The 13,504-nt window shown below is 38.8% G+C and overlaps 1 protein-coding gene across 2 annotated transcripts; it reads left to right on the top strand.

The window, feature by feature from the left end:
- The first annotated feature begins 4,599 nt into the window (after positions 1–4,599).
- On the top strand, positions 4,600–13,504 carry LOC109398850 (protein RFT1 homolog). 2 transcript variants are annotated; one of them, XM_029862906.2, is made up of 4 exons: positions 4,600–4,923; positions 4,988–5,215; positions 10,987–11,482; positions 12,550–13,504. In XM_029862906.2, exons 1-4 carry the CDS (start codon positions 4,898–4,900, stop codon positions 13,486–13,488), a joined length of 1,689 nt encoding a protein of 562 aa, XP_029718766.2. In that variant the 5' UTR covers positions 4,600–4,897; the 3' UTR covers positions 13,489–13,504. The 2 variants fall into 2 exon arrangements, with proteins under 2 accessions (XP_029718766.2, XP_029718765.2); XM_029862905.2 differs by having other exon boundaries at positions 4,601–4,923; positions 5,007–5,215.

Here is a 13,504-nt window from a genome sequence, read left to right as displayed (position 1 = left end):
TTTTCTGCCAGACATTAATATCCGGTTTCTGACAACGTTTATCTCATCCGTCACTCCTAACTAAACTAGTCGTTTCTGAATCGTTTTTACATTCATTGCATTCCATCACATTCATTGCATTCCATCATATGATTATGGATTATGAATATTCATTCATTCAGTATTACATCATTACGTATTATGATAAAACCACGGACAGACGTCTCACTTTACTCACTTCCCATCTTTTTTTAACGGTTAATTCAAATAATCTGTAGTACGCAAACTACTCGCTCACAGCGCTCGCATCGATTTTGCTCCTGTTTGACGTTTGCTCACTATCGCCACCTACTTGACGGTTTGCGATAGCCGTTGACGGTCGTCATTTCGTGACGATGATTTTAATCGCAATTTGTACCGAGTGATACGTCTGTTTGTCTGTGATTAAATTGAATCTACAATTCCTCGCCATAACACTCGGTCTGTGGCAGCACTCCTCTATCCTCGGCCGCGTCCAACGTTTTCCAGATCATTTAGCACCTGCTCTTGCACGCTTCTGTTGATGAATATCCCAAAAATGGTTAGTTTACAGACAAACATACGTAACATAATTCGCAACGTACATCGTATCATCGTACCCATCGTGCCATTTAACGGACTATTCAACAATTTAATAGTTGCCCAACTGTCTATCCGTGGCGCTCGCATCGTTTTTGTTCGAGTTTGACGTTCTCTACCGCCACTTAGTTCATGATCGGCTAAACTCAGTCGTTTCAGTATTGGGCGAAACTTTATCGTGATTATGATTTAAATCGAAACATGTTCGAAATGTTGCGTCTGTTAGTCTGTGGTTAGTTGAAAAAACAAAGAAAAGACAATTCACACCGTCTTCAGCCAGAGGCTGCACAGACTGAACACATTAGGTACTTAAGCTAAGTTTCGTGTTGCCAAGTAGAGCGCTCAAGTAAACTTCCACCTTTTTCCGCAAATTTTGACAACTGATCCAGTATGGAGAGAAACGTTACTTTTCCTTACGGAATAATAGCGCGGACAATTTTTCCGCAAGGAAAAGTGACAGCTCCATTTGATTCGCACGGGAGGCGTTACGAGTGTTACACTTTTTTCCTTACTTGCCATCTGCGAACTGCACAAGTAATTTTGAAGCGGAATCAATACTTGACCATTACTTGTCCTATCTTTTTACACAGTACGTACGAAGTGGAAACTAGCCATTACACTAGACAACGGACAATACACAGAACACCCAGTGGCCCAGTGATGAATTTTTCGTTTTGACGAAAAGTTTCCATCGACTGGAGCGGGAATCGAACCCACACTCCGAGGCTTACGAGACACTTAAACAACCGACGCCGCTAACCGCTCGGCCACGAAGCCCACTGGTTAGTAATTCAAAGATTGGCAGTGATTCAAATTCGGCTTAATCCCGTGCCAAACTTCAAGTATTGTGTTCTGGACATATTTTGTCAATGCTTCTCCTCAATAGCGAAAGTCCATTCCGTTCACCGTCCTATTTCAACTAACGATCAATATGCCGATCATCGATAACACTCGTTAGCTCTTGGCACTCCAATTCACGTATAGCTTCTGCAGCATCACGAATGGCATTATTGTAATGTCCGTCCAAGTCAAGCATAATTTTTCAAATCGACGTATCTAACTTTTTCACTGATCTGAGTAAATTCATGGTCAATGTGGACGACCATTTCACTAAAATAGTTTTTATAAAAAGACTTTTCATAAGTTTTTTCGTGCTTAACATCACGAGGGATATAGCACGCACTAGGTAAGAAACAAAACCTACTCATTCCATCAGGGATGGGAACACTCACTTGCGAAGAGTTACACTCACTTGCTGTTTTCTCAGCTCAGAAGCGTGCTATCAAGAAACGATGTATGGACGACTTTTGGCCTGTGGTTTTGTCTAAAAGTTTGTCGAATAGAGTACGGGTCGCAAACCCATACCTAAGTCGTGACAGAGCTGCGAAAGCGACTCTCCACGAGGTGAGTGTAATTTACATTCACCTCGTGGAGAGTTGCCTTCGCAGCTCCCTCACGTCTTCGATATGCGTGTGCGACCCATACTTTGTTCGGCAAACTTTTAGACAAAACCAAAAGGCAAAAGTCGTCCCAACATTGTTTCTTGATAGCACGCTTCTGAGCTGAGAAAACAGCAAGTGAGTGTAACTCTTCGCAAGTGAGTGTTCCCATCCCTGCATTCCATATCATTTTCACAATGAATTTTGACAAAAATACACATACACCGGGTTGGTTAGAGATACGTCATGCCAGATACGTCGCTTTTGTATGGTGCCAGTTTGGTGTATCTGTTACTTTTGATTTTGGCTAGATACGTCGTTTGGTTTTCTCATATATCAAACGGTGTATATAGTAAAGTTGTAAACATCAAAATAGTTAGATACGTCGTTTCGAAAAAAAATGCTTAGTTAAACAAATTAAGCAATAATCATCAAACAGTGATGTGGATACTTCAATTTGCTTTATGAATGATGCATGCAGCAGTTAACTCGGATTTGTTTACATTCTCGAGTTACGTCGGATTGAAAAGTTATGCTTGAAATTTACGATGCCATTCGTAGATGCAATCCTTCGTACAGCCAGGGATGGGAACACTCGCTTTTAAAAAGTTACACTCACTTGCTATAGTGGTTTCGCAGCGCAGCGTCACAAACACTAATGCAAATCTACTGGTTGAAAATATGCCCATTTGATTTTGCCGGGAACAGCTGATTTTTGTTTACTATTTTCAACCAGTAACTCAGGTAGTGTTTGTGTAATGCAACGTGTACGTACACGCAACACCACTAAAAGCAGAAACCACTATGCTCCCAGCTAATATCAAAAAATAGTGTATGGACGAGTTTTATCTAAAAGTTTGTCGTACAAAGAAAAGGTCGCACATGTTGCACCGCGTGTAGAGTGCCTCCATAGCTCTCTCGCAACTTTGGCATTCGTGTGCGATACTTGCCTTATTCGGTAAACTTTTAGATAAATAACACTATAGCACAGACAAACAGACGTATCACTTGGAATAAACTGCGATTGAAATCATCGCCACAAAAACATAATCGCGCAATTCTAATTCCGCTGTGTTTTGCAAACCCACTGAGTAGATGGCGGTAGTGAGCACACGTCAAACGATGCGAGCGCCATGAGCGAGAGATTTTGCGATCCACAGAATATTTGAATAGTCCGTTAAAAAGGGAAACGATGAGAAATTGGTAGAGTGAGACGTCTGTTTGTCTGTGACTATAGTGTACAAGCTCAAACTATATTCTGCAGGAATCCATGTGGGCCGTTGTTTTCATAGAAGGCCACGCCGTTGACTTTGCAGTTGAGGAGGGCCTAAGAAATTTAAAGGACGACTGGAAACGATTGGGCCAGAACCGAGACCCGTGGAGATGAATAATGCTTCATTCGGCGTAGTTTAGGAGTTCTAGCCCTTCAAGCATTTTTCTTCCACTGTTGGGGAAATTAAGCCACAGTGTCCAATAAGCTGAACTTTTGTGGCTTGATGGGCCATTTAGTAAGTAATGGCAAGAATGTCTGCCCTTTATGATCCTGATCGACTCTCAGTTACTGTTCATATTAGTGTTCTGAGCACTTTCAAAACTGAGAAAATTTAATGCCTATTTAATAGACTCTGCCCCGTTAGGGAGGTACGCCTAGAAGAATTATTTATTTCTAAAATTGATTGCAAACAATCTGGCGTGATCTGGCACAGCGTAACAAAAATTAACTTTTGGTCTGTCTCAAGAGCAAACTTATGTGTCTCTGGCAGATTTTGGGCCGCTGAATCGGAATCCGGGCTCAGATTTGCTCCAACACGTCACAATTTTGAGCTATACCTCAATTTATAGGGCAAAATATGCGATTTTGGGCTTTTTTGACTGCAAGTTATTAAGCATGGAAATATTTTTTTAATCAATCAAAAGGTTAATTGGTCAATAAACATCTAAATTAACGACTCATGCTAAATTTTTCGTTTTACCAAATCGAATTTGACAGTTTTAAGCGATTTATGTTAGGTACGATATTTCCGATATTCGATATTACGATATTCATACTTACATAAAATGCTTAAATCTATCAAATTTGATTAGGTAAAACGAAATATTTTGCATGAGTCGTTAATTTAGATGTTAATTGACCAATTTACCTTTTGATTGCTTAAAAAAAATATTTCCATGCTTAATGGCTTGCAGTCAAAAAAGCCCAAAATCGCATATTTTGCCCTATAAATTAAGGTATAGCTTAAAATTGTGACGTGTTGGAGCAAATCTGAGCCCGGATGTGGATTCAGCGGCCCAAAATCCTTCGGAGACACATAAGTTTGCTCTTGAGACAAAAAAATGTTGCGCTGTATAATAATATAATAATTAATAAAAAATAATACATTAATTCAGTAACAAATTTTGAAAACGACGTATAATCAATGGTGTAGTATTGATTAAACGTCGTTTTCAAAATTTGTTACTAATTAATTGTATTTATCATTTTCATAACTTTGGCAACACTTTCGATATACGTTTGAATCGCTGACGTTGTCGCATCTGACATTATCACACATTAGTCACTGTGTTTATTTACAATCTAGCATTCGGCTGATATAGCTCGACCGACACAGTACAGCTGACTGCTGTTCGCTCAGGTAGAAAAAAAAATTGGACCAGCAAAAGTGCAATTTTAGTTTTATATTGAGTGCATGCATCTGTGATTGAACCTAAATATGTCCTGAGATGGTATTTCGAATCTCTCGTTCAGTATGTGTATATAGGAAGTTTTAATAAATCAATCAAAAATTGTACGACGCACGACGAAAGGGAAACCAGGAAAAAGCTAAAAATGGGAAGAAATATTCTGGCAAGCAGTTTGCAAAATGCATCCTTCAGCATCGTATTTCAGGTAAGGTGCAGTAGTAGAACAAGGTCATTGCTATTTACGGAGCTGAGTAACAAACACTATACAGTTTATTCTATAAATTCCAGATATTCTGCCGGTGTATCACATTTGCGATAAATGCATTCATCGTGAGAAGTGTCGGTCGAGATGTGCTGGGAATCACCAACGTTCGATTGCTCCTGCTGGAAAGCACACTGCTATTTCTGTCCAAAGAGGCAATAACCAGGGCCGCCTTGAGCTCTAGGCACAACAAACTTTGCACATGGGCTCAGTTGATTAACCAGTTGTGGATCACGTACGTATAGCGACATATGATTATGTTTATAGATATAACAGTGTTTAGGTCGGTCATAGCAAATAGCGTTTGGTCTTATTTTCTCATGTTGGTTTCCTGATAATATGATGTGTGTCTTGATGATTCTGCTTCAGCAAGCAAATATTTTGATGCGAGGATAACATATCGAGGAAAAGGTCTACATAATAAATCATTTTGATATTTACCTGGTAGATGCGCATATAACATCTAGCAGTGAACAGAACATCTAAATACAGGCTTAGTCCTATTTGGGTTATAGTGCCAGGGAGAAAGAACGTATTCTTAATGCTCATATGTTCTCTTTTACCCTTCCATTGCGACGTATTGGAAGAAATATATTCTAGATGACCCTGATGAGGTTACAACCATTCTAATAGCTGTTGCATCATATTTACGATTCGTCACTTGGTTTTTCGCGTTTGTAGAAAATCAGTAACAGAGCGTTAATGATTAATCATAAATTTAATCATGATTAATGATTAATCAGAGCGTTTATGATTAACAAATATTTTAATCATGATCAATCATTGGTGATTAAAATTCAAATTTCGGTGATTATTGATTATGATTAATGATTAATTTGATTTTTGGGATGATTAATGATTATGATTAATGATTAAAATTGATTTTATCTGTGATTATTGATTATGATTAATGATTAAAAATGGCTCATTGATTAAAAATCATGATTAATCATGATTAATCAATCACAAAAAACAGGAAATGATTGAAATATATATTATTGTTTAAAATATTTTTGAAGTTCCAAAAGTAAAAGGTAACTCTGTCTGGGAGATTATTGAAAAAATAATCAAGAAGAACAGCATTTGAACCAATTCATATTGGATCATATATTTTATATGATGAAAAATTTTTGGTGATGAATGATTAATGATTGATTAATTTTTTTTCTTGTGATTATGATTACTGATTAATGATTAAATTGCGAAATCAGTGTGATTGAGATAAATGATTAATGATTAAATGAGAAATTTTGGTGATTATGATTGCTGATTTTTGATTAATCCTAATCATTAATCATGATTAAATTTATGATTAATCATTAACGCTCTGTGATTAATGATTAAGATTAATCAAAAATCAGTAATCATAATCACCAAAATTTTTCATTTAATCATTAATCATTAATCTTAATCACACTGATTTCGCAATTTAATCATTAATCAGTAATCATAATCATAAGAAAAAAAAAATAATCAATCATTAATCATTCATCACCAAAAATTTTTCACCATATAAAATATATGATCCAATTTGAATTGGTTCAAATGCTGTTCTTCTTGATTATTTTTTCAATAATCTCCCAGACAGAGTTACCTTTTACTTTTGGAACTTCAAAAATATTTTAAACAATAATTATATTTTAATCATTTCCTGTTTTTTGTGATTGATTAATCATGATTAATCATGATTTTTAATCAATGAGCCAATTTTAATCATTAATCATAATCAATAATCACAGATAAAATCAATTTTAATCATTAATCATAATCATTAATCATCCCAAAAATCAAATTAATCATTAATCATAATCAATAATCACCGAAATTTGAATTTTAATCACCAATGATTAATCATGATTAAAATATTTGTTAATCATGAACGCTCTGATCAGTAATACATACTACTAAGAATCCGTACGGTCTCTGAATTAGGGCGACTTTCAGATGCAATAAGCCTTCTAAAAAATGCTGCTGGTCCAGGTACAGTCTTACATTGGAACGTTCTCGTGTTATCCTGAGCACAACACACTTTTCCGTATGGTCGCACCGTCAAGGGTGTCTTCAGGTCTTCTTCTTCTACAGAACGATGCACTGGTGTATAATGCGTCTTTACGGAAACAATTAGAACTCAACGATTGAATTCACCATTGACATAGAATGGTATGAAAAAACTGCCGCCGAAATTGTCACTTCCCATAATATATCAATCTCGATCTATACACTACTCATGCTAATGCAGTTCAGCATATCGCCAGCCAAGCGTCTGAAGCGAACATTGTTCAGTCTATGGGTGACTTTAACCTTCCAAAACTGTGCTGGGATTAGACGACGACATTAATGGCTACATTCCTTCAAACATCTCGTCCGAGAAAGAGCAGTTTCTCCTAGAAACCATGTTTGCCACTGGTCTGAGGCAAATCAATTCTTTTGTGAGCAAAAACGAAAATCTTCTCGACCTCGTATTCGTAAGCCTATCGAAGCAAATGGACATTTTTGCTGCTCCTACATCACTGCTGCCTGTTGACGATCATCACACACCCATCGTATTATGTTTCCAGTTCAAAACCGAATTAGCGACATTTTTTCTTTGACTTCCGCTGCTTTTGCCTTGCGTTAAACACAATGTCGGAAGTGGGGCGCTGTATTGTACACCTGGTGCTCTATACAGCGCCCCACTTCCGACATTGTGTTTAACGCAAGGCAAAAGCAGCGGAAGTCAAAGAAAAAATGTCGCTAATTCGGTTTTGAACTGGAAACATAATACTACTGATTGATATGAGCGGAGATGATTGGATGGCTCCTGTAAGCACTTTGGAATGCTTCGTTTCTTACGATTTCAACAGGTGCGACTACGACCAGTTGAAACGCACGCTCGGCGAGGCTGAGTGGGATTATCGTTTGGCAATCGAAACTACCGATGATGCAGTATCCGCTTTATACAGCAAGCTTTGTGCAATTTTAACGATTCTGCGCCTCGCAAAAGACGTGTGTTCAGCTCAACCTCTAACAAACCTTGGTGGATCAGTGAGCTTCGACATCTTTGAAACGTGTTGAGAAAAGCACGGCGTCTTTTCTTCCTCACCAAATCTGAAAACGACCAAACAACTCTCCGCGAGATTGAGGGAACGTACAAGTCAATTTTGTTGATTATATACGAGTCCTATATAGAAGATGTCTAGAACAATGTTAAGCTGAACCCGTCATGCTTCTGGGACTTTGTAAGGAAACAAAAATCAGCAGCGCGCATTCCTTGCAACGTGAGTTACAACAAAACCCCAGCTAGTTCTAATTCCGAGGCAGCCGATTTCTTCTCACTGTTCTTCGAGAGTGTATTCAGTAAAGTGTCCCCAAGTCTCGTCAAGATCACTTTGACCATATTCCCTCGCACAACATTAGCCTGCCTGTTATACAGTTCACATCGAATGAAGTGCTGATCGCAATCAACGACCTTGATACTTAAAAAGGATCTGGATCTGATGGCATCCCTCCAGTATTCCTGAAAAACTGTTATAGTGAATTAGCAGCCCCTATCGCAACTATCTTCAACCGTTCGTTACGAGAAGGGATTTTTGCAGCTGCTGGGAAAACAGCGTTTATTATTATTATTATTATTATTATTATTATTCACCGTCTTCGAAAAAAAAAATCGTACAGGCTGAACTACTTAATACTAATTTACAATTACTTAAAACTAAACAACTATTCTTATTCGATTTTTAAAAACAGTTTTGGACATACCGAAGTCGAATTCATCAGAAACAACATTGAATGCGCGAATACAAGAAACAATCGGATTATTATAACCATAATTAGAGTGGTGGAAAGGGACAACGAACATGGGGACATGTCGAAGTTGCCGCGGAGGAACGTAAAAAGGAATTTGTTCTAGAAGAGTAGGACAATCGATGGTACCGGTTAGAATGTCAAAGACAAGAAGACGTTGCAACTCTACACGCTTAACCGACAGCAGTTCCAAGCTAATCAATTTACAACGATCTGGGTAGTCAGGGAGATTGTTCGGGTCATTCCAAGGGAGTAAGCGTAGCGCAAAACGAATGATTTTTTTCTGCACGCGTTCAATGGATAGTTTCGGTGCGGCGTAATAAGGGAACGTCCATAAATTACGTCTCGCTTTTAGGGGGGAGGGGGGGTTCAGCAAAGTGTGACAACCCATACAAAAAATTCAGAGGTCCCATACAAAAAGTGTGACATAGGGGGGAGGGGGGTTGAACATGGGCAATTTTTGCGTGACGTAATTTATGGACGCTCCCTAAGGAGACCAGACAGGGGCAGCATACTCGAGGATGCTTCGCACTAAACTGCAATAGAGTGTTTTCAAGGCGTAGATGTCAGTGAACTCAGAGGCATGACGCCAGATTAGCCCTAGCACTGAGAAGGCTTTAGCGGTAGTAATTCGCACGTGCTCATTGAACCGTAACATAGCATCAAGAGTAACTCCCAAATCCCAAATCGTTCCAATTCAAAAGTCCGGAAACATCAATCGTGTGGAGAGTTATCGAGGTGTTTCCATACTCTGCTGCATTAGTAAAGTTTTCGAGAAACTCGAACACAACGTTATTTACACTATTGTGTCACCCATCATCACGGACAGTCAGCACGGTTTTATGAAACATCGTTCGACTACAACAAACTTAATGTGTTACGTCATAACCCTATCGAGTGAAATGGAAAAGAGGAGACAAATCGATGCGGTGTGTATTGATTTCGCAAAAGCCTTTGACACTGTACCACACAGTCTGATCGTTGATTGGCGATTAAAAGTTGAGGTTATGTCGTGAAAATTTGGAAGTTTGAAAGGGAAATACCAGTTCCCCATCAGTTTAAACATTATTTTTTTGGTAAATTTATCGATAAAATGATTTTTTCTACCCCGATCCCACATTAAATTTTATCTGAAACGACTCAATCACTAAAATACGAAACGGGATTTCACAAAACTTAACCTCACTTTAGGCGGCCAATAAACTTCAGCACATTGGATTTCCAGACTGGATTACCGCGGGGATTGCTTCATCCTCAGCCGATCGTACATCATACGCAGCAGTCAACTCAACACGCTCTCGCTCTTTCCATATCACGTTTGGAGTACCCCAGGGGAGTGTAATGGGTCCACTACTATTCAATATCTTCGTGGATGATTTGAGCTTGATTCTCTCTTCGCTCAAACTTTCGTGGAACGATCCAATTAACCTTCCTGCATATTTAGATCGGTGAAAATTGATTGGTCCAGACGTGTAAATCATCAACACGGAACCGCCAAACTACCCAAAATTGAGTTCTTTTGACGCAATCCCTTAGTTCGGCCCAATAAGCCAAATTTGAGTAAATCGATTAAACTCACACTAGGTAAATTGCCTTCACCTCCAGCAAAAACATTTACTTAAGAGTAGGTAAATTCAACCCAAGACCCCCCCTCATTCAACCCAAATTTGAGTAAACCTGCATTTACCCAAAATTGGCTTATTGGGCTCAAGGACCCCCGTTGGGTAGATGCATCTCTGTTTGTTTTTGACAACATCGGTGAGGGAAAGAGGGAAAACAACCTAATTTTGGGTAACTAGTTTATTCGATATACTCAGCTTTGAGTAAAATCAACCCACAAATTAGGTAGTTTGATTTCTCCGTGAACGTTTGTTCATCTTCGACATCATAAAAGGAATGGTAGACTGCCCAGACCTTCTCGTCCGTATATCTTTCAATGTTCCTCCTCGACTCTTCCGGTATTCCAAACTACTAGCAGTTCCGTATCACAGGACAAACTACGGTTATAATAATTCGAATAATTCGCTGTACTCTTGTATTAGACATTTTAACGAAGTATCTAATCATGTATTTAATTTTACCATGTCCAAAACTAGTTTTAAGTATTATATTATGAGATCTGTTTAGTTTTAAGATTATCTAGACTTAGTGCAGTCTGTACGACTTAATTGTCGAAGACGGCGATAAATAAATAAATATTTGTTATCATTTTACTCTTTTCAGGGTCCCGATATGTTTGGTTCTGTCGATGCCGTGTCTCTACATCTGGCTCAACTGGTTATCGACAGTGGATGAGCAGTACTACGTCCAGTATCGTTTTGGCTGTTTTGCAATTGCATTCGCATGCATCATAGAACTAACTGCGGAGGCTCCCATCTTTGTGTCGCAGGTGTTCTGCTTCGTAAAGCTTAAGGTGGTGATGGACACCGGCCATATCTTCATCCGTTCGTTTGTCTTCATAGTGCTGGTCCTGCTAAACAAAAGCATAACCATCTATGCGTTTGGAATTGCACAAATCATCAGTGCCGTCACGATCATCGTGGGTAACTATGCGTTCTTCCATCTGTACATACCGCGGTTGAAGCAGTACCGCAACGAGATGAAACGGGTAGACGACAAGTACGAGCTGCGAAAGACGTTCGGGAAGTATTACGAAAATATGGAAGATTTCCCGTTTTCGTCCGTGAGGGAAATGCTGCCCGGAGCTCTTCCCAATTCGGTGAGTTGTAATTATTACGAACGGAACGAGATATTTGGCATAATCCAAATACAGGGGATACTCAAAATAACTGGGACAAGTAAAAATTTCACTTTTCAAAAAATGTTCAACTAGCTGTAACTTTTTGAAAAGGGCATCAAATTTTCTCAAATTTTTACTGTAAGTGTGTATCAGTGGTCCAATTTTGTAAAAGATCGGGCTATTCTTCACGAAGTTAGGAAGATTCTATAGAAAAAGGTATAATTATCCTATAGCCAACTTTGAGCTGTTATATCTCCGGATTCAATGAACCGAATGCAATGAAATTTTGATTATTCATGACTCATATAATGAACTTTGAAAAACATTCGACTTAATTTGAAATTATTATTAAGAAAAAAAAGTTATAGCGATTTCATTTATTCTATGTTTTTTAGTAAATTTATCTATTTTTCATGTGCATCCCATTACTTTTTCAATTTGATGCCGGCCATTTGGTTGCTTTTCTTCGAAACATAAATATATTAAAGTCAATTAGAGGAAATTTAAATGAACTATAATTACTATCTCGAATTTTGAAACGATGATGAAGTTTTGGATAAATTGGTGTTATATTAGAAAAATAATCTAATCGTTATCATTTTTTTTCGTGTAAAGAATTTTTAGTTTAGACGGAAGTTTTTAATAGCTCATTGTATGAGTCATAAATGATCAAAATTTCATTGCATTCGGTTCATTGAATCCGGAGATATAACAGCTCAAAGTTGGCTATAGGATAATTATACCTTTTTCTGGAATCTTCCTAACTTTGTGAAGAATAGCCCGATCTTTCCCAAAATTGGACCACTAATACACACCTAATTGATGAACTTACAGTAAAAAATTTGAGAAAATTTGATGCCTTTTTCGAAAAGTTACAGCTAGTTGAATATTTTTTGAAAAGTGAAAATTTTACCTGTCCCAGTTATTTTGAGTATCCCCTGTAGATCCTTTCTTTATGCCATTCGTTCATTCATCATTCCAAAATGATCAACTATCTTAACAGTTAAACGACTTTACGTCAAATAATACAAATATTTTTTTTTCAGGGCTCCACTTTCAACACCGATCTCCAGAAGCTGGTCCTCAGCTTTGCCAAGCAGGGTATACTCAAGCAGGTCCTAACGGAGGGCGAGAAGTACGTTATGTCGGTCAGTCCCGTGTTGACCTTCAGTGAGCAGGCCACGTACGATGTTGTCAACAATATGGGTAGCCTGGCCGCCCGATTCATCTTCCGGCCCATCGAGGATAGCAGCTATTTCTACTTTACGCAGACGATAGCTCGAGATTTGAAACTTGTGGATCAGAAGCGCGAGAAGGTGAACGAAGCTTGCCAGGTGTTGTCGTATGTTTGCAAGACGGTTACGTCTATCGGGCTGGTTGGATTTGTGTTCGGGCAGAGCTATGCCGGTACGTTGTTACTGTTGTACGGAGGATCGGAATTCGTCGAAGGCGGTCTTCCGGAACTGTTGCTCCGATGGCACTGCTTGGCGATTGTGCTTTTGGCTATGAATGGTATTACCGAGGGATACATGTTTGCAACGAACACCTCCAAGCAGATCGATACCTACAACTACTACATGGCGTTTTTCTCAGTGGCCTTCCTGCTTTTGTCCTATCAGCTGACGAACTGGTTGGGCCCAGTCGGGTTCGTGCTGGCCAATGTTTGCAACATGAGTTTTCGCATTAGTTACAGTTTGTACTACATCCGGAATCAGTACAAAGACATCGGACGGAGTCCGCTGCGGAGCTTCCTGCCGGGACCACTGTTTATAACTGTGCTGGCACTCGGTGGTTTTGCTTGCAAAATCAGTGAGTCTTACTTCTTTGGACGATCAATTTTTTATCACCTTTTGGTAGGCGTGCTGTGCACCGGGCTGACACTGCTCACGTGGAGCTTTGAAAATCGCGAACTTTTGCGAGCCGGTCTGACGAAGTACCGTGAACGGAAGTTGAGCTTGACGAGTGAATCGAATTTAATAAATTGAATGAATTTACTACCTA

The sequence above is a fragment of the Aedes albopictus genome, chromosome 3, assembly GCF_035046485.1.
Source record: "Aedes albopictus strain Foshan chromosome 3, AalbF5, whole genome shotgun sequence".
Classification (NCBI taxonomy): Eukaryota; Metazoa; Arthropoda; class Insecta; order Diptera; family Culicidae; genus Aedes; species Aedes albopictus.
Note: the sequence above shows the minus strand (reverse complement) of the source record. Positions and strands in the feature narration are given on the sequence as shown.